This window comes from Argentina silus (genome assembly GCF_951799395.1).
Source record: "Argentina silus genome assembly, chromosome: 13".
NCBI classification, from domain to species: domain Eukaryota; kingdom Metazoa; phylum Chordata; class Actinopteri; order Argentiniformes; family Argentinidae; genus Argentina; species Argentina silus.
The window spans coordinates 12,396,840-12,416,368 of record NC_139667.1 but is presented as its reverse complement, the minus strand read 5'-3'; the positions used below and the strand labels follow the sequence as shown (position 1 = coordinate 12,416,368).

General features: G+C 47.8%; 1 protein-coding gene across 1 annotated transcript in view; it reads right to left on the bottom strand.

The window, feature by feature from the left end:
- Window positions 1–19,529, bottom strand: part of mdga2a (MAM domain containing glycosylphosphatidylinositol anchor 2a) — a gene marked incomplete at its 5' end in the record, with an annotated part of 108,560 nt that overhangs the window by 8,431 nt on the left and 80,600 nt on the right. The window contains 2 exons of the mRNA XM_083683185.1: window positions 4,568–4,748; window positions 18,275–18,423. Of these exons, the coding sequence (XP_083539311.1) occupies window positions 4,568–4,748; window positions 18,275–18,423 (330 nt within the window). The remainder of the gene's footprint in view (window positions 1–4,567; window positions 4,749–18,274; window positions 18,424–19,529) is intronic.

Sequence of the window (19,529 nt, the reverse complement as noted above, 5' to 3'; positions counted from 1 at the left end):
GAGTCGTGCGCGCACACACACACACACACACACACACACACACACACACACACACACACACACACACACACACACACACACACACACACACACACACACACACACAGCAGTGAACATGGCACCATTTGGTTCAGTTATAGTTCATAAACAGCCAGTGGCGTTCGATTGGATAAAGACACGATATCAGATATGAGCAGGATGTTAGAGCATAATCAGAGGCAAAACACCAGCTGTTCAAGGAAGAGACAATCACTGCTGTGAATTCAGGACTAAAACCCATGTGCAGACGGACTCCATTGTGGCGCTAAACCATCAATTCATTAATTTCAAATCATTCATTAAGATATCAAAAACTCATTTCAGAATGCATTAAATTATACCGGGAATTTGGCAAGCGCAGAGCCAGACTGAGGTGAGGGTGTTTTTGTGGTAAATCACATCAGGTGTTCATGATTTGCCTGTTTTTTTTTCCCTCTCTCTCTCTCTCTCTCTCTCTCTCTTTCTCCCCCCTTCTCTCTCTCACCCTCTGTCACTGCTATCCCTCTCCCTCCCTCCCTCCCCCTCTCTCGCTCCCCGTTTCTACCCCCCGCTCTCTCCCCTTCTCCCTCCCTCCCCCTCTCTCTCTCCCCGTTTCCCCCCCCCCCCCCCCCCCCCCTCTCTCTCCCCTTCTCCCTTTCTCCCTCTCTCGACCCGAGCTGCAATCTAGAAGCCAATTACGCATTGGAGGTTACATTTCCCCACTGCTAAACCACCCAGCTGTTCCACCGATTGAGTGAGTAGGAGGAGGTCGTCTTGGTGCAGGGGGAACAGATGTTGCGTATTTGGCAACATGCTCAGCATTAGGAGTTCCTCTAATTGATAGGCTTCTGGGCGCACCGTGAGAGCTGCAACACCGCAATTAGTACCGCTGCTGCCGTCGCCACAGCCGAGGACCAACACGACGGCTTAAAAAACGCACACCGTTCAGTCAACGTCATTAAGCACACACACACACACACAATGTCCGCGCATTTGTCTTAGCGTGCGCCGACGCTTAGTGTGCCGCTGACGCGCGCGCACGCACGCACATGCAAACACCTATGTTCAAGCCTCACTTTTTAAACTAACAACATTAACCGCAGAGCCGCTTTAGGAGAGAAATGGTCCCTGTCCTCTTGAAATCTAACAGCTGCTGGACGGTATTTACGGCGTGAACACACACACGCACACACGCGCGCGCGCGCACGCACGCGAAAGCCGTTTGTGACAAGAGTTCCACAGAGAGACACAACACACACACGCACACACCAACATGAGTGAAGAGGAGAGAAGAGAGGGTCTCTTGTGTGTCGAGGAAGAGGGGAAGAGCGTAGCGTAGCCTGAGGCCTTGAGGGCTGCTATCCAGAGGAGAGTTGTACTCCCTGCCACCACCACTTACACTCTTCAAATGAAATGGTACACTACGTATCTGGGACACGTGAAACCGGTCCTCATCCATTTCTAAGCGATCGCCCGCAGTCATACATGCTAAGAGTCTACAACCGTCACCCGGGTTAAAGGGGCAATCTGTAATTGGCACATCCATCGTTGGACTTTTGAATTCATTATAGATAGCCATTGATTCTTGGAGAACATGACTGTCTCACCCCATCAGAAGACAAACTTGTTTTTTCTCTGTTGTTTGTAAAGTCATGTTCAGTCATGGAGGGTCAGTCCTTCGCATCCATCGCTCCTGTCTATGAAATTGAGCGTGGTTCTGTTCCTCCAGCCCCGTCCCTCAGCTGTTTACCAACAAAGTGCCCCGGCACTCCGCTTTGTGGTTGTTTGCATTACAGATTGCGCATATCTGGGACGTGTGAATCCGGTTAGCATACATCTCTAGGCAATTGCTGCCGGTCATACCAAGGGGAGGCTGGTGGAGGTAGAAATCACACGTGTTTGATACCATTCCTCATTCCATTCCATGAATGAGCCCGTCCCCCGATTTCTACCTCCACCCAGCCTCCCCTGAGTCATACGTGCTGAAGATCTAGTCATCTATGTAAGGCTACAGTACAGTCAGGTACGGTACATGTATGTGTCAGTCCGTTAGGTATGTAGGAGTAGGGAACTACCATTACAACAGCACACGTATCTGATAGAACAAAGTCAATACATCTCAACACCTTCTTGTCCGTAGAACACGAATCCCAGATCGGGTTGTTTTCAGCTTGTTTTACACACTCTGAAACACACTCTGACAGAAGAGAAGACGCTTTCATCTTCATTTCGCCTCCACTCACTACCTTCTCTAAACAACAACAATCTAAGAATCCAATCATAAACATCATACAATGAACACTTGGCTGGTGGAGTGGGAAGGTGCTGTTTTTCCAATAGTGTATTCGCTTGTATTTTTTTTGTTATGCATGTCAAAAATCAATACAAATGTAATTACTTCAATGCTCCATTTTCTATATTCCTATACCTCCCATAACCTCTCTCCATGCACTGCATCGCTGTAATTACAGCAACTCAAGCTCATCGCCAGTTGATAGACAATTGAAATAATAAATAATATTTTCTAATGGTGTTGCAGATACTGTGAAAGCTAATGGCAGAGAAGAATCAGCCTCGTTGAATGAGCTTAGTATAATTTCCTCAAGAGCCCCGCAACATGCAGTCAAACGAACAGAAAAGCAATTAAGAAAGGCTATTACGGTAGAAGGCTGTGCAGGCCTATATTGTTGAAGCTCATATGGGAGATTAAGTATTTATTTAACAGCTTGAGTTGGTGGGAATCATCTATTGGTTGTTAAATAATCTACAGCACACAAGTTCTGCCGCTGCTCAGGCAGAAAATATGAAAATAACATTCCTAAATGTCAATATGTTGTTTGTTTTCTTTGTTGTCAAAACCAATAAAAATATGTTTCGCAAAAAAGATCTCTCATGTCACTGGTGTCACTGTGTTTTGCGCGTGAGGAATATTTCCTCTCTGATCTATTCCGAGCCGACTGCTGGGTGTGATTTGTTTAACATCCTCTTTTATTGTACAATATGAGACGACTGAGTGATCCCATTTTACCTATTTTTGCTCGCAAATTTGTGTGAACCTCCGCTGTGCTAAATCTTGTTCAACAAACACAGCCTGACCTTTGCCCCCGGTCATAACTGCTGCCATTACAACTCGTATTAGAGTAAATGCACTGGAAAGAAAGAATCTCACGCGACATGATGTAGTAAAAAAAAGATGTAGTACGTGTAGTACCACACTTATTCAAACACCAATTAAGTAAAAAACCAGAGGAAGCTGGTGGAGGTAGAAATCGGAGGACGGGGCTTGTTGTAATGCATGGAAGGGAATGAGGAATGATATCAAAGGCACGCCTCCTCTTCTAGCGCATTTCAAGGGGCTTCCAGCGGGGCTTCCAGCGGGGCTCAAGCTGCCTTCATGCCGTAGCGCTACATGCTTGTTGGCCAGTCATGCGAGGAGTGAATGAACAGGTGATCTGACATTTACATTGACAGTACATTCACTGGGCCTCTTTTCATCTTGGTACCAGGACACATCAAAAGAGGATGAGCTGAGACAGAAACTGTATGTGATTAGAGTCAAGATCAGACTAATCTAAGTACAGCAGCGGAGGCTGGTGGTAGAGGCGGAAATTGGAGCTCATTGCAATGAAGGGAATGGAATGAGGTACGGTTGTCAAACACAACGTGCTTGAAATTGCCCATCCTCTGATTTCTACCTTCGACTTCAGCCTCCCCTGCTATCAGGTTTCAGTACAGTACATGAAACATTGAGTACCGAAAGGAGGAGCAATTACTTCTGAGCAATTACATTTGAGCAATTACATCCCGCCCACTAACGATATTAAAATTGTATGTCATTCAAAAAAATCCTTTGACGCATACGTCTCCGCTGACATATTTTATGGATGACAGACGGTACTTTCATGCCGACAACTGCAGTGGCAACTCTCACAGTTTGACAACCGAGATGAGGCGTTCAATTTTTAGCTTTCATTTTTGCCTGAATCTCCTAAATCATTGTAATAACTCGTGACAATCCATCCTCTCCTCTCTACCCTCCTCCCTGTGAATAAGAACGTCCTGTCAAATTTGCTAAATGACCCATCTAATTGTATTTTCTTAACCAGTAGGGGTCCCTATTACCATATAAATACTAGCGGGACATGACACCCTGTAAGTAGCTCTTGCTGTGAAACTGCTGAAGCTCTCACCTATATGTTGTTTAACGCTTTCTATCAAAATTCCAGTCACAGAGTTTGTCGATCATGAAGTACAGTTTGTACAATACAGAAATTAAATGGACTGAGTGCAATCTGTTCTTTCATAAAGGACCTTGAACATCTGAACCAACGTGTGGTACACAACCAACAAAGGGCAGGGACACAAAGAAGGTTCTGTGTTCCAGCGAGCCACAGGCTGGGGACAACACTCTGTATGTACATTCGATGGACAAAAGCTTTTAACCGGCTTGAATGGAATGGATTGCGCTGAATGGATAACAGTGGACTGGAATGGAATTGAACGGAATAGAAAGGTAAATGGAATGGTTTGGAATACGGAATGCACTCACCGCTGTATCTGACGATCCTGTCGGTGGAGTCTCCCTCACCATAGCGTGTGATGGGGGTGAGGCGCACCAGGTAGGCCTCGGGCTTGATGAGCTCCGTCAGGTTGTGGGTGACCAGCTCTCCCTTCTGGATCACTCCTTCCCCCATGGGGATCTCCTGCTCCCACCACCGCGACTGTCCTGTCTGGACCACACACGCACACACACACGCACACGCACACGCACACGCACACGCACAGGGAGTTCAGTTTCACCCTTCATCCAACAGTTAAGTCTGACTCAATATATTGAACAGATCCATGTGGTTGGGTGGGCTATGCTTCTCAGGGGCCCACAAGGACTGGGTCAAATATTTGACCTGAGGGTCAAACAAGTCTCAATCAATAACACACATTTAACCACCCAATTTAGAATGGTGATGAGCAGCATTACAGTGGGGGTGTGTCCTAATAATCTAAAGTGGCTTCGTCTCCTCATCTCCTCGTCTCCTCTCCTTCTTCTGATGTCATCTAAGAGCATAGCAAAGTCAAAAGCAACATGGCCGACACCAGGGCATTCATTTCAGCTGTCCAGGTCATTCCTATCACTACAGCTGAAGGAAAGGAGACGAGGAGAAAAGGAGAAGGGAAGGAGACAAGGAGTCGAGGAGAAGGGAAGGAGACGAGGAGAAGGGAAGATGACATGGAAAAGGAAAGGAGACAAGGAGACAAGGAGAAGGGAAGGAGACGAGGAGAAGGGGAGGAGACAAGGAGACGAGGTGAAGGGAAGGAGACGAGGAGAAGGGAAGGAGACGAGGAGAAGGGAAGGAGACATGGAGAAGAGACGGAGACATGGAGAAGAGACAGAGATGAGGAGACATGGAAGGAGATGAGGACAAGGGAAGGAGACAGTTGAAACAACTGAGATGCAGCCTGCCAGTGAGTTGTTATTGGGCCTCCGTGTCTTCCTCCTCCTACGCCAGGAGGACTGCGCTCCTGCAGCAGTGAATCAGCGTCATGTTGAGAGGTTATAAATGTTACACTAAAGCATCAGGAAGTGCACAATGTCTCCCTGCTGTTCTTGGCCAAAGTTTCCTCAACCGTAAATAGTTTTTTTTTACGACGGTATCAAAGTGACTGACACTGACAGTTATATGCCAGGGATGGAGCTGCTGCTGAGAGCGGTCAACCGTCAGTTGGTTTAAGCTTCTGTTGGAGTTTCTCATGAGCATTACGATACAATACGTGGTATCATAGTTGTTACTGTAGGGGACTAGAGGGTTAAACTTGTTACGGTCCCTCCCTCTAACCAACCCTCTGGCACGCCCAGCCCCCAGTCGGCAGCACGCCTGTTCACTATCACCCATCAGCACACCTGCAAACCATCGGCAATCACCTCCCTATAAGAACCCTGCCTGAACTCCACGACAGTCCCAGATCGTACTGTGACCATACGGTAAACCTTTCCACGGGACCCGCAGACACTTCTAGCCCTCCTGAGTATCCTAGCTGTTCCTTGTGTCTTGTCTTTTCCCTTGTGACTCACCTTGTTCTCCTGTGCCCCTCCAGAACCCTCGTCTCCCTTGGACTCCCTTGTTTATCCCTTCCACGGACCTACCCCTACCCATCTCTGCTACTGGACTCCCTGTTACTGAACCCCGGACCGGACCCCGACGACCCCTTGGATTATCCTTCTCTTCCCGACCCCTCTCAGCTACTGGATCTCCTATTACCGAACCCTGGACCGGACCCCGACGACCCCCCCCCCTTAGATTATCCTTCTCTCCCCTACTCCTCTCCCTATTTGTTATTATTAAATACGCCTTCGGGCTATATTCTATCACCCTCTCTGTGTGCCGTCATTTGGTTCTTCAGATGTTCCTGCGTAATAAAACTCATGTTGTTACTGTTGGAGACTAGAGGGTTAAACTCATGTTGTTACTGTAGGGGACGAGGTGGGGGGTTAAATGATATTGGTTTTCTTTCAAATACTAGAGTGTTGTGATTTATCTTGTTCGCTCGGCAAAATGGAACCAACGGAATAATCCCAAAAGTAAAAATCTTTTGCCTTCTGTGTGAGCTGACGTTTTCATTAATTTCAAAGGGAGGCAACACAAAACAACAGTTTCAGCATAATGAAAGGTCTTTCTGACACACATAAACATCTCAACAAAAGGATTTTAATACAATAAATATACACACACACGCGCGCACAGTCACACGCACACACACACACACACACACACACAAACAAGCACCTTCATAATAGAGTTCATTACTGCAGGAGCGATAGCAATCTGCCCATGAAGAGGTGACAATTATGACATGGTCTAACACATTGAAAAGCAAGGCAATGCCTGAATGAAGCTTTGTGTTTGAGGCATTATGGTTAAACGCATCACCTCTCTGAACCCATAACCAACTACGCCTGTGTCATAAACAAGTGGGAGTCATGACAACAGAAGGCTTTCAATACAGTTGACGCGCGTCAGCTCCAACTGACCCTTCCTGTCAGTCTGACGATCTCACAGAGACGTTACCAAGTAAACACCACCGAACCGTAGAAGCCAAACATAACGAATCCCCCCCAAATCATAGGCTGAATACGGCAACAGTATTCACATTTCCAAAAAAAAGAACCATTATTCCATTCAATAACGTTCAACGTCAATTGACACGTTCAGACATCGCCCGGGTCATTCGTCGGTGTGTGATGACATCATCGCCGGCATGTTGTCTCGTAACGTTAGACGAAGGTTGTTGACGCGGGGCAACACAGAAGCCGAACACGGCGCAGCGTTGCTAATGACTGTTGATGTTGGCCCACGACAATTGGCATGTGAGATATTTTCCCAGGGTGCCGAGCAGCGTGCCAAGCCCGCTCAATGCTCTGCTCTCGGCAGCCTGTGACAGCTGAGTGAGGAACTGTGGGTCCCAAGGCCGGCGGAGAGATAGAAGAGGAGAAGAGAGAGAGAGAGAGAGAGAGAGAGAGAGGGGGGGGGGAGAGAGAGAGAGATGTGGTGGGAAGAGAAGAAAGCATCTCTGAGAGGTTGTGACAGTTCACTTATCAGAACCTCTCTCTTCTCTCCTCTCTCTCACCCCGCTCCCTCCCTCCCTCTCTGTCTCTCTCTCTACTCTCTCCTCCCTCTCACTCCTTTCCGTCTCTCCTCCCCTCTCACTCTCCTGTCTCTCTCTCTCTCCTCTCCTCTCTTCTCTTTCTTCTCTCTCCAGCCCCGATAACCAGATTTCCACATCCCATTACCGTGTGTTGCTTCCGTAGCCGGGGCTAGCTCTCTGATCCGACGTCTGCTGGTCTTCCCTTGCCCAGCCTTCAGCGTGGCAATAGATGCCAAGGGAGGCTGGTGGAGGTAGAGATCAGAGGACGGGCTCATTGTCATGAGGAATGGGATCAGACGCACGTGTATTTGATCCTGTTCCTGTGCTTGATACCGTTCCTCATTCCGTTCCGTGCATTACACCGAGCCCCATCCTCCGATGTCTACCTCCACCGGCCTCCCCCTGCTCTCAAGTTGCCGCCAACACGAGGGAGCCCCTGAAATAGCCCGTCGGCATGGACGGACTGAGGCAGAAAGAAACGATCGAAGGAGGCCTAGTGAGCGTGACGTATTTTCACTTCACACTCGTCCTTGATGACTCTTGACTCCCGTTCAAGACGTTGATCAATCGCGAGGCTATTTCCCCCTGCCCGTCCTCAGTGTGTTCACAGCCGTTAGCTCCGAATGTATTTACTGCCGTTACTCCCGATTCACAGGTGACAGGAAAACAACAAACTACACGGATGACCGCATTCGCTAACCTTCGACATTGCTTGACCCATTGGTCGTATGTTGCAATACCCAGAGATTCTGCCCTACCGCTCCCCCCTCCCGTGCCCAGTCTAGGTCCCCCACCCGTCCCTGAGATGTTATCGGGCCGGTGGTGGGGCACTTTAACCTGAGGAGCACCAGGAGGGACCACCGGGAGATCGTCCGTCTGCTCCAAGACAGCTCTTGACTTTCTACACGTCCTTCAGCCTGAGGGCCCAGAGCAGAGGCCACGGCCCCCGGGAACTCACCCTCCTCTGGGCTGGGGCCGCTTCGCACAGAGAAGAACATGCTGCTCTGTTATGTGTGGTGCCTTTGTGGTACACGCACGCACGCACACACGCACGCACGCACGCACGCACGCACGCACGCACGCACGCACGCACGCACGCACGCACGCACGCACGCACGCACGCACGCACGCACGCACGCACGCACGCACTCACGCACGCACTCACGCACGCACGCACTCACAGCCTCAAATTAGAGGGGCTTGTTTCAGGGTTTGATTATAACTACCATTGACTGAGATTATCACAGTGTGCCAGTGCCAGTGGGCAGGTGGATGTGTGTGTGTATGTGTGTGTGTGTGTGTCTGTGTACTGTATATGTATGTGTCTGTGAGTGTATGTGTCTGTGTGTGTGCGTGTGTGTGCGTGCACAAGTGCGTGTGTGTGTGTGTGTGTGTACTGTATGTGTATGTGTATGTGTCTGTGTGTGTGTGTGTGTGCGGGCACAAGTGCGTGTGTGTGTGTGTGTGTACTGTATGTGTATGTGTCTGTGTGTGTGTGTGTGTGTGTGTGTGTGTGTGTGTGTGTGTGTGTGTGTGTGCGGGCATGCGTGTGTGTGTGTGCCTAGGAGCTCTCTCTCCTCTCTACCAGGCCTGTACCCTGCTACCCACCACCCTGACATTTCAGCTCCTCCTAGCTGACCTTTATTCAAATATCAACAGGAGAGAATACATATGCAGGTTTATCCCCCGCGGTCGGAACAGCAGGAGAACATAACCATAAAAGTGCAAATGAAATCATAAACCTCAGATGTGTTTCTTTTTTGTTTTTTTGGGGGGGCGGCTGCTACTGAGATCCGTCGTATCTCCCTGGGAAGATGAGGAGCATAAATATTCCCTGTTAGTCGGAGATAATGGCCGTAGAAGCGCTGTGATAGTCTCTCTTTATGGTAATAACCTGATTCAACAGGGTGTCCTGTGTGAAATGAACGCGGGGTAGGTGGCAGGGGAGATCACTATTGGTACTTCAATGTTCCGACTTCAAAAAAATTCTATAATAAATCACAGAACACAGACGTGTGGGCAACAACAACAACTTCACACCTGAGAAAGTCTCTTTTTCAGCTGCTGGAGAGTTTTACTCCCGTTCGGATGGGGGCCTTTTGTATTCCGCTGTGCTGGCTATGTGTGTGCTGCCTGTCGGGAGGTAAAAAAAAACAAAAAACGCCTTGTTGCTATGGCAACGGGGTCTCACTTCTCATTCATGTCATCGTTCAGCAAATCTGGTTGTATGAAAGGAGGGAGGGGAGGAGACGAGAGGAGAGGAGAGAGAGAGAGAGAGAGGTAGAGAAGGAGAGAGAGTGAGAGAGGAGGAGAAAGAGAGGGAGGGAAGAGAGAGGGAGAGAGTGAAGGGGTAGATAGAAGAGAGAACGATAAACAGAGCAATAGAGATGGAGAGAGAGAGAGAGAGAGAGAGAGGGAGGGGGAGAGAGCGGGAAGAGAGAAGGGGAGAGTGAAGGGGTCGAGATACAAGAGAGAAAGATACACAGCGAGAGGAAGAGAGAGGAGAGAGAGGAGAGAGAGAGAGAGAGTTAGAAAGAGAGAGAAAGAGAGAGAAAGAGAGGGAAAGAGAGAGAAAGAGAGGGAGAGAGAGATGCTCTCTCTCATGCTAATGCCTATCCCTGACTTCCTCCGTGCTGGTGGATGCTGCAGGCCTCAGTCACACAGGAGACCTGGGGAAATTATTTACTCAGAGTAAATAAGACGCCGGTGAGAATTCAACCCAAGGCCTCTCTCTCACAGGAAACACAAACACGTCGCTAAATAATTCAAATCACCCCAATTACACCCCACAGTTAATTCTATCTGTTTGAGCAGCCAACTATTCTCTTTTCACTGTTTTCTCTTTTCTTCTTCTTTCATAACTCCATATCAATGGCAAGATGAGACATGTCAACACGGTAGGTGACGATGATTAAGCCGGGCTCTACCCCAGACTCTACTCCAGAGAGGCTCAAGGCCCAACAGAGATGCGTGGTGACGTTGGAACGCATTTACTCACGTCTCCTGAAGTTCTGTCAGGATGTATAAACACAGCGTGCCTCTCTCGCTCGCTCGCTCTCTGTCTCTCTCTCTCTCTCTCTCTGACGTTCAGAGGTTGTAGCGGCAGCTAGCCTAGCCTAGCCTAGCCTAGCCCAGAGGCCTTAGCCCAGCGCATAGCGCCTAAGCTATGCTAGCTCGTCGGTGGCAGCCGAACGGCCGCAGTCCTAGGTTTATGTAAGCAGTGTTTACACTGTGGTGAGTGTAGTCTGGGCCATGAGAAATGGTGGCATGGGGGACAGGGCTGGGGGTAATGGTAGCATGGGGACACGTGTTTGATACCATTCCCTAATTCCGTTCCATGCATCACAACGAGCCCGTCCTCCGATTTCTACCTCCACCCAGCCTCCCCTGGTGTAGTGTATGTCATGTCAATGATAGTCATAGTTGGGTACATGATAGGAACAACTGTGGGCCTATGTGATACAGATGGCAAAGGCACCAGGATAGGACTGGCCTTATTAGGATGCTAGATCAGTCATAGGCACACGCGCATGCGCGCGCGCACACACACACACACACACCTCATTCTATACTGAGGCGTGTGTGTGTCTGTGTGTAGGTGCGTGTGGGTCTGTGCAAGCTTGTGTGTGTGTGTGTGTGTGTGTGTGTGTGTGTGTGTGTGTGTGTGTGTGTGTGTGTGTGTGTGTGTGTGTGTGTGGGTGGACTGGCTTTGTTAGGGATGCTAGATGAATAACAGTATAAAATGAGCTTTCTTCGCATTGTTAGAAAAAAAAGTATTTCTTCAACTTCTCTCCAATGCTACTGACAAGGGCTCTTCAATTCAGAGCAATAAGTTTGTGAAAGAAAACAGGACGCACTCCAGACTAGGCTGAACTTATTTCTTTGGAAGTAGACAGCTCAACAGAAGTTTGTGCCTGCGTGTATGTGTATGTGTGTGTGTGTGTGTGTGTGTGTGTGTGTGTGTGTGTGTGTGCTTGCTGCAACAGTGTGTGTGTGTGTGTGTGTGTGTGTGTGTGTGTGTGTGTCCATGTGTGCGGGCATGGGTGTGTGTGTGTGTGTGCGTGCCTGTGCGTGCGTGCGTGCGTGCGTGCATGCGCGTGTGTGTGTCGGGGGCGGGTAGAATTCAGCATAGAGGAAATTAAGCGGATTAATCCTAAAATAACAAAAACAGAAAGCTATTGTGGAGTCCGTCCAGTGTTTGTTCCTGGAGATGAATCCAGGTACCAGAGAGAAGGGCCCTCCACTCAGCCTATGGAAGACTGCTCTTCTAGGGCCTCCTCTATTATAGTTAACACGTCACAACCTACACAACTCCAAAACAGGCCTTGCTGAGATGTCTACTTTAATACACTATTAACAGCAGTGTGCCGGGTCTGTGTGTGTGTGTGTGTGTGTGTGTGTGTGTGTCGGTGTGTGGGTGTGTGTCGGTGTGTGTGTGGGGGGGTAGAAGTCAGCATAGAGGAAATTAAGCGGATCAACAGCATGGGGTATAGAGAATCACAGACTGACACAGGGTGCATGATTAGATAAGGGCCCCCCCGCTGAGTGCCCAATCGGAAGCAGCCTGATGGTGTGGGGGCATGCAGACGTCACGGAGGAGGCAGAATGAGGCCACACCCCTCCCCCCCCCCCCCCCCCCATCACCCAGAGCTGGGAGCAGGACAGTATGACAAAGACAGTTATCCTCTAACTCCCCCTCCCTGTCGCCTCCTCCCCTCCTCCTCACCCTCCTCACCCTCCTTACCCTCTCTCCTCCTCCGCACAGCAATCCTCCAGCCAGCCAGTCAGACAGACAGTCAGACAGTCAGACAAACAGGCATACAAACAGCCAGCCAGCCAGCCAGACATACAGACATACAGACATACAGACATACAGACAGACATACAGACAGATAGACAGATAGACAGATAGACAGAGACAGGCTTCTCAGAACAATGTTTTGGCAGTAACACCAGAGCTCTATGATGACATTGTTACAGTGCGGTTGCACCAGTCAGACAGCAGCCTGCTTCTCTCCGCCCCTGTGGCTCAGATCCATCTGATCTGATCAGCTCTGCCATCAAGGATGGGGGATGAGAAGGGGAGATAACTAGGTCTGATAGAACGTGATAGCCAGTGTTGTTGCTACGCATCAAACCCCAACCAGTCAGCCTCTTGTCTTATCTGGAGCTGGGCTTAAACAGAGACAGTTAATCCTTCCTCGGACCACAACAATGTGTGTGAAAAAATGTGTATGTGTGTGTGTGTGTGTGTGTGCATGTGCGTGATTGTGTGTGTGCGTGCGTGTGCACGCACATGTGCGTGTATGTGTGTGTGTGTATGTGTGTGGAGATAAATCAGTGAGGTATGTGTTTTCATCATCACATAAACTCTTACGGCGATGAAGCCAGAGAGGCAGAGCCATGTTTGGAAGAGAGAACTGATTAAAAAGTTAATGGAAGTTTTCATAATTCATCATTACGCTGCCCAGACGACGACGACGACGACGACAACAACAACAACAACAACAACAACAACAACAACAACAACAACAACAACAACACAAGGTCGATGATAGATTCTCAACAATGGGTCTCTGTTATCTGTAATTCTGGCCATGATGGTGTTGGGAGCTACAGAGCATCCACATCTTAGGAGAACAAGAGAGGAAGTACACAACACGGTAAATGAAACTGTGGAGAGAGGCAGCCAACTGGATACCACAATGAAGGAGCACTCCAGAGCGTTAGGACTCAAACAGAGCGAGCTCATTCGTAAACCAATTACCGGCCATCCTAACTGGATTTGAGACGGCCAGGCAAAAGAAAAAAAAACAAACAAACAGCAATGAAAGCTCTGAAAATTATACAACAAAATGAAAAATCTTCCAAGCTTCCGACACATCAAATATGGAGAGAGGCTTGATTTAACTTTTTCCTCTTTGTTTGATGAAGTCGTTTTAAAAAGGTCCGCGCCAACCGGTTTTGCTTCCTGGCTTTTCTTGAAAGGAATGCTCGGAGAATTAGAAACACCGAGCGGGTGAATGGAATTCACGGAGTGACGGGGGGAAGTCACGTCAGATAAAGCTAGAAGCAATTCTCAATAGAAGGAGGATGATACTTCACTCTGGCGAAAGTACACAAATACACATACTTTGAACCTAAATAGCAATTTTTGGACTTGAATCATTGTATAATAACATTATGCAGCACCGAGATGTCATATCATATCTTGAAAATGACGTTTATAATGTGTGCATTTCAAGATATTTAATCTGTTGGCATTTCAGTAGAGGAATAAATGAATGATATAATGTCTGTAAAGCTCCTATAGTACCACTCTGTCAAATAAGAGTCTCCACAGCCACAGAATATCAGATCAACTGAATAAGACACTTCACAAAGAAGCCACTTCTTCTCACTAGCACTGGAGTCTGAGGTCGAAATCCGAGGTCAAAATGGATGTCACGCGTGTTTGATACCGTTCCTTACTCCGTTCCATGCATTACAATGAGCCCGTCCTCTGAATTCTACCTCCGTCAGCCTCCCTCTGAAACACATACCGCGCCCGCACCACTCCCTGGTCTAGCTGGGGGTACTTTACAGTCCACAGGCCTCTCTCTTCTCTCTCTCTTCTCATTGGTTCACGTGTGACATATCCAGGACACTGCTTGCCGCCTGTGTGGGTGTAGCCCTCCTTAGGGCAGATGGCCGCTGTGCTGAGTACACTCTTCTTACAGCGTGTGTGTGTGTGTGTGTGTGTGTGTGTGTGTTTGCGCATGTGTGTGTGTGCATGCGTGTGTGTGTGTGTGTGTGTGTGTGTGTGTGTGAGTGTGTGAGTGTGTGAGTGTGTGCGTGCGTGCGTGTGTGAGTGAGTAAGTGCGTGCTTGCGTGCGTGCTTGTGTGCGTGTGTGTGTGTGTGTGTGTGTTAGTGGGCACAGTGGGCATGGCGCCTAGGCAGACAGCGCTTAGCAGAGCAGAGCAGCCCAGTGCCCAGCCATGCCTCGATGATGGATGAACCTCCTGGAAGAAACCTCTGTACTGAACACAGCCAACAGAACACAATACAACCACCACATAATGGCCTACCTTCTTATAGACAGGAGAGAGAGAGAGAGAGAGAGAGAGAGAGAGACAGACAGAGAGAGAGAGAGAGAGAGAGAGAGAGAGACATAGTTATCCATTACACCAGAAGGAGCTGACAGCGGACACCTGAGATGGGTCAGGAGGAGTCCATCATGCGTGCCCCCCCACCAGGACCATCCACACACACACACACACACACACACACACACACACACACACACACACACACACACACACACACACACACACACACACACACACACACACACACACACACACACACACACACACACACACACACACACACACACACACACACACACACACACACACACACACACCCCACACCCCACACCCTCCCCTGCTCACCTCTGTTCTAGAGAATTCCATCACTGATTTCTCCTGAAAACCCTTATCTTATTTAGGCAGCCCTTCCCCTCTGGGTCCTGCTGTTAATTAGTTTCCTGCCCTTACCTCCCTCTTCTCCCCTCCACCTCCCTCCCCCACTCCTTTCTTCCTCCTCCTGCCTCTCAACCTTTCTCCTCCTTCATCATAATCTTCCTCCCCCCTTCCCCCTTCCTCATCCCTTCCTCCCCTCTCCCTCTCATCTCCCTCCTCCTCCTCTCCCCTTCATCTCCCCCCTCTTCCTCTCCTCCTCCCCTCCTTCTATCCAGGTGTAGTGCAGTTGCTGACTCAGAAAATATAGAGGAGCATCAGGATCCTGTCCTTTGGAGGGGGGGGGGGTTGGAAGGGAGGGGAGGGGAGGGGAGGAGCATGGAACGGAATGAGGAATGGTATCAAAAACACGTGATACCATTCCTCATTCCGTTCCATGAATTACAATGAGCCCGTCCTCCGATTTCTACCTCCACCAGCCTCCCCTGGTGAACACTATAGTGTTAGTCTGTTCAGAGGAGAGCTCATCTCATGACCTTGAATGGAGTCACTGAATACAAATGAAAACTTCCCAGGTGAAGTTAAGAGACCACTGTTGAATGTTTGGAGATTCAGTGCAGTGAAAATGCTTCAATATGCTATAAATCTTGTCTTGTGAGAGTGGGGCCACCTGCTCTATGAATGTTCATAAGCATGTGTCTGTGAATGTTCATAAGGCTTGTCAGAGTTGGGCGTCGGTCAAAACGTCTGACGTCTGCACCAGAGAGAAAAAAACTCTTGATTTTATACTTTAAGCTATTCGACTGTCAACTAACTATCCACTGACATTAACTAACCTAACCCTAAACCTCTGAAAATAACCCCAACCTAACCCTTATATAACCTAACCCCAACCTAACCCTTATATAACCTAACCCCAACCTAAGCCTTATATAACCTAACCCCAACCTAACCCTTATATAACCTAACCCCAACCTAACCCTTATACAACCTAACCCCAACCTAACTATTATATAACCTAACTCCAACCTAACCCTTATATAACCTAACCCCAACCTAACTATTATATAACCTAACTCCAACCTAACCCTTATACAACCTAACCCCAACCTACCCCTTATATAACCTAACCCTTATATAACCTAATCCCAACCTAACCCTTATATAACATAACCTTTACCTAACCCTTATATAACCTAACCCTTATATAACCTAACCCCAACCTAACCCTTATATAACCTAACCCCAACCTAACCCTTATATAACCTAACCCCAACCTAACCCTTATATAACCTAACCCCAACCTAACCCTTATATAACCTAACCCTTATATAACCTAACCCCAACCTAACCCTTATATAACCTAACCCCAACCTAACCCTATGAGCATATTGTCGACAGTTTGTTGCCGGTGTGAGCGTCAGTGTCAACGTCTCTTGGAGCTCATCCAGATGAAGCGGAGCCAACACATCTCCTCCCCTCTGCTGCCATGGTGACACACAGCATGCCAGGCAGCATGGGAGTGTTCCACAATGTTGTGTACTTGTGTTTTTTTTTTTTTTTTTAAGCGAGCACTCGTGGACTTAGTGTTGACTTTCAGCGTCGGTGGGTGGTGACTAGCAATGACAAAGCTGACAAGGAATAAATCACGCCGCGTGATGTCATTAGAGGTGGCTAAGGACTCCGCTATTCCAGCTGAGCGTCAGCGGAGCGTGTGAAGGTGAGGCAGACGGAACACCGAGGAGCGACGCCGACGTGATTGACAGCTCCGCCCCCCCCCCACCGCGGAATACCACTGGGAATAAGAAGAGGAAGAAGCCTCTAGCATTTTAATGACATAAAACACTGACACACCTCTCACTCTCTCTCTCTCTTTCTCTCTCTCCCTTTCTCTCTCGCTAGTTTTCTTTCTCTCTCTCCCTCTCTCTCTCTCTCTCTCTGTACTGTGTGACCCCCGCAGTAAAATGTCACACACACAGTGGAAAAGAACACATTTGAATATTTTCACAAGTGCGTGATGATACACAACACAAGCTGGAGAGAGAGAGAATGAGTAGGTCTGCGCTGAGTCACTGGTCTTCCTGTCTTATCGAGACTCTCTGAATGAGGCCTGGTCTCTCTCTTTGGTTATTTTTAACTGCTTGTTGTCATCGTCATGGTAGCGAACTCGAAGTTTGAGTCTGGCCCAGAGGGAAGAGGTGCAGGTTTACTGAATCTGATCTCTGACTGAAGAGAAGATAACTCACCGACTGCAGAAGAATTCGGGAACTCTCACCACCCTAGAGTGCCAAGTGTTTTTATGTGGTATTTACCGAGCTACAATACTTTTGATTAGCTACAAAACGAAGCGTCATCATTATGCATTTCTGGTGAATAAAGTCACCCGTGGCACTCTAGAATATTGACATTGATTTGGGCAACTTTATTCACCCGAGGCACTAAACGAGTTCAAATCATTTCAAAAACAAGAGGTGGACGACTTTGTGCTATATGAATACGTTTAGACAGACACAGCCATATTCATAGTACCCGTATGTTCCTTAAGCAATAATGCCCGGGAAGGCCTTGATTTATTGTCAATATTGTCCAATAGAGGCCTACCAAGTGACACTTATTAACGATAAATCACGGCCTCGAAGGCATTATTGCCTTTGTACAACGGTTACACAACAAATCCAAAAATTGGGACAAGAAAACAATTATATAAGTATTTATGTTGTAATAGATTGTTGTGGCTTCTGCCCTGCCCTGAGAAAAATAGTTCCCAAAACTACCAATGTTGTCAAGGGAATGTGATACACAAAACTACTGTGGCGTAGGGATATGATAACAGGTGATTTAACTGTGACATTATCATTATTAAATCACAGCTTTGAACGCCTCTCGGCCAATCATAATGCTTGTTTTCATCAACCCGTTGTATAACAAGTAATCACAACTACAGTACAATAAAGGTTGAATATAAAAAACAATTTGAGGATATTAAGAATATTGTTGCTAATTCAGATACAATACAACCTTCATGTATTGTATGGCATGTGGGGAGCAGGGGAGGCTGGTGGAGGTAGAAATCAGAGGACTGGCTCATGGACTGGCTCCTTGGTGGGAAAAAAAAAAAGATTCAAACAAGGTCAGCCAGTTCTGTGTCTCTTACCTGTTTGAGTCCCAGGCGGTAGGCCACGATGCGGTCCACAGAGTTGGGGTTCATCTGGGTCCACTGGAGCTTGAAGCCGTAGACTCTGGGTCGGTTCTGCCAGAGGGCACTGTATGTGTCATAGTAGAACTCCGGGGCGAAGGCCTTACCTGTGGAACACACAGCGGTCTTACTATGGGCATTCTCTCTAAGGTTACATTCATGTTAAGGTAACTCTTCCTGATACAGCAAGTGTAGTAACGTGGTAGTAACGTGGTAATAACATGGTAATAACATGGTAATCAGGGTTCTCCCCAAAGAATGTAAGAGTGACGCTACGCCATGCTGTGAACTTGCCGGTGTCACTATGTAAACATTTCAAGGCAAATATATTTAGTAATGATAGAGTAACTATCTTTGATCGCCAACGACATTGTGATGTTAATCCAGTGTTTTAGCTGTATTTTTGGCGTATTTTACCATGAATAAACGCGAGTCAGGTTTTGATGATGCAATCCAGCGCCACTTTGTTGAGGAACCTTGGGGAGACCCTTGTTAATAATATGCTAATACTTACTTCGGTTTTATTATTTGATCTTACTATGTACACACGCTTCTGTCATGTACATGACTTTCATATTTAAACACTTGAATTACTTATGCGACTGTACACTGCTACAGCGTCTCGCTGAAACGTCAGTCACCCACATCTTTCTCCGTCTCACAATATTCTCTTGGATATTCTCTTGTATTCACTGTAGATACACATTCGCGGATTGAAGCTTTACTTTCCGCAACACCACTGAAAATAGAACTGAAAACAGAAACAGAAATCCCCCTTTTTTTTTTCTCCCGAGAGGTTCAAAGAATGCATGGACACAAAACCCAGTCAGTAAAGAGGTCTCCTCGCCTCCCCTCCGCTCCCTGAGCTGAAAGCTGACAAGCCATGAAAAACAGCTTAGAGAGGAGGCCTGTCTGGTTGTTGTCAAAACCACAAACTAACCATTTAGAACCAGAAGTGCATGGAGAAGAGGTGCAGGCAGATTTAATGTGTGTGTGTTAATCCACAGGGTGAAGGATTATGCCTCTACAGACATTAATATGACGTTGAGGAGCCGCACGTCAAAGTTAGATGTGTGTTACAGGGAATAATGATGATACAACGCACCCCGTATTAGTGTGTGTGTGTGTGTGTGTGTGTGTGTGTGTGTGTCTGGAGTGTATGTGTGTGCCTGTGTGTGCCTGTATGTGTGTGAGAGAGAGATACATCTTGGAT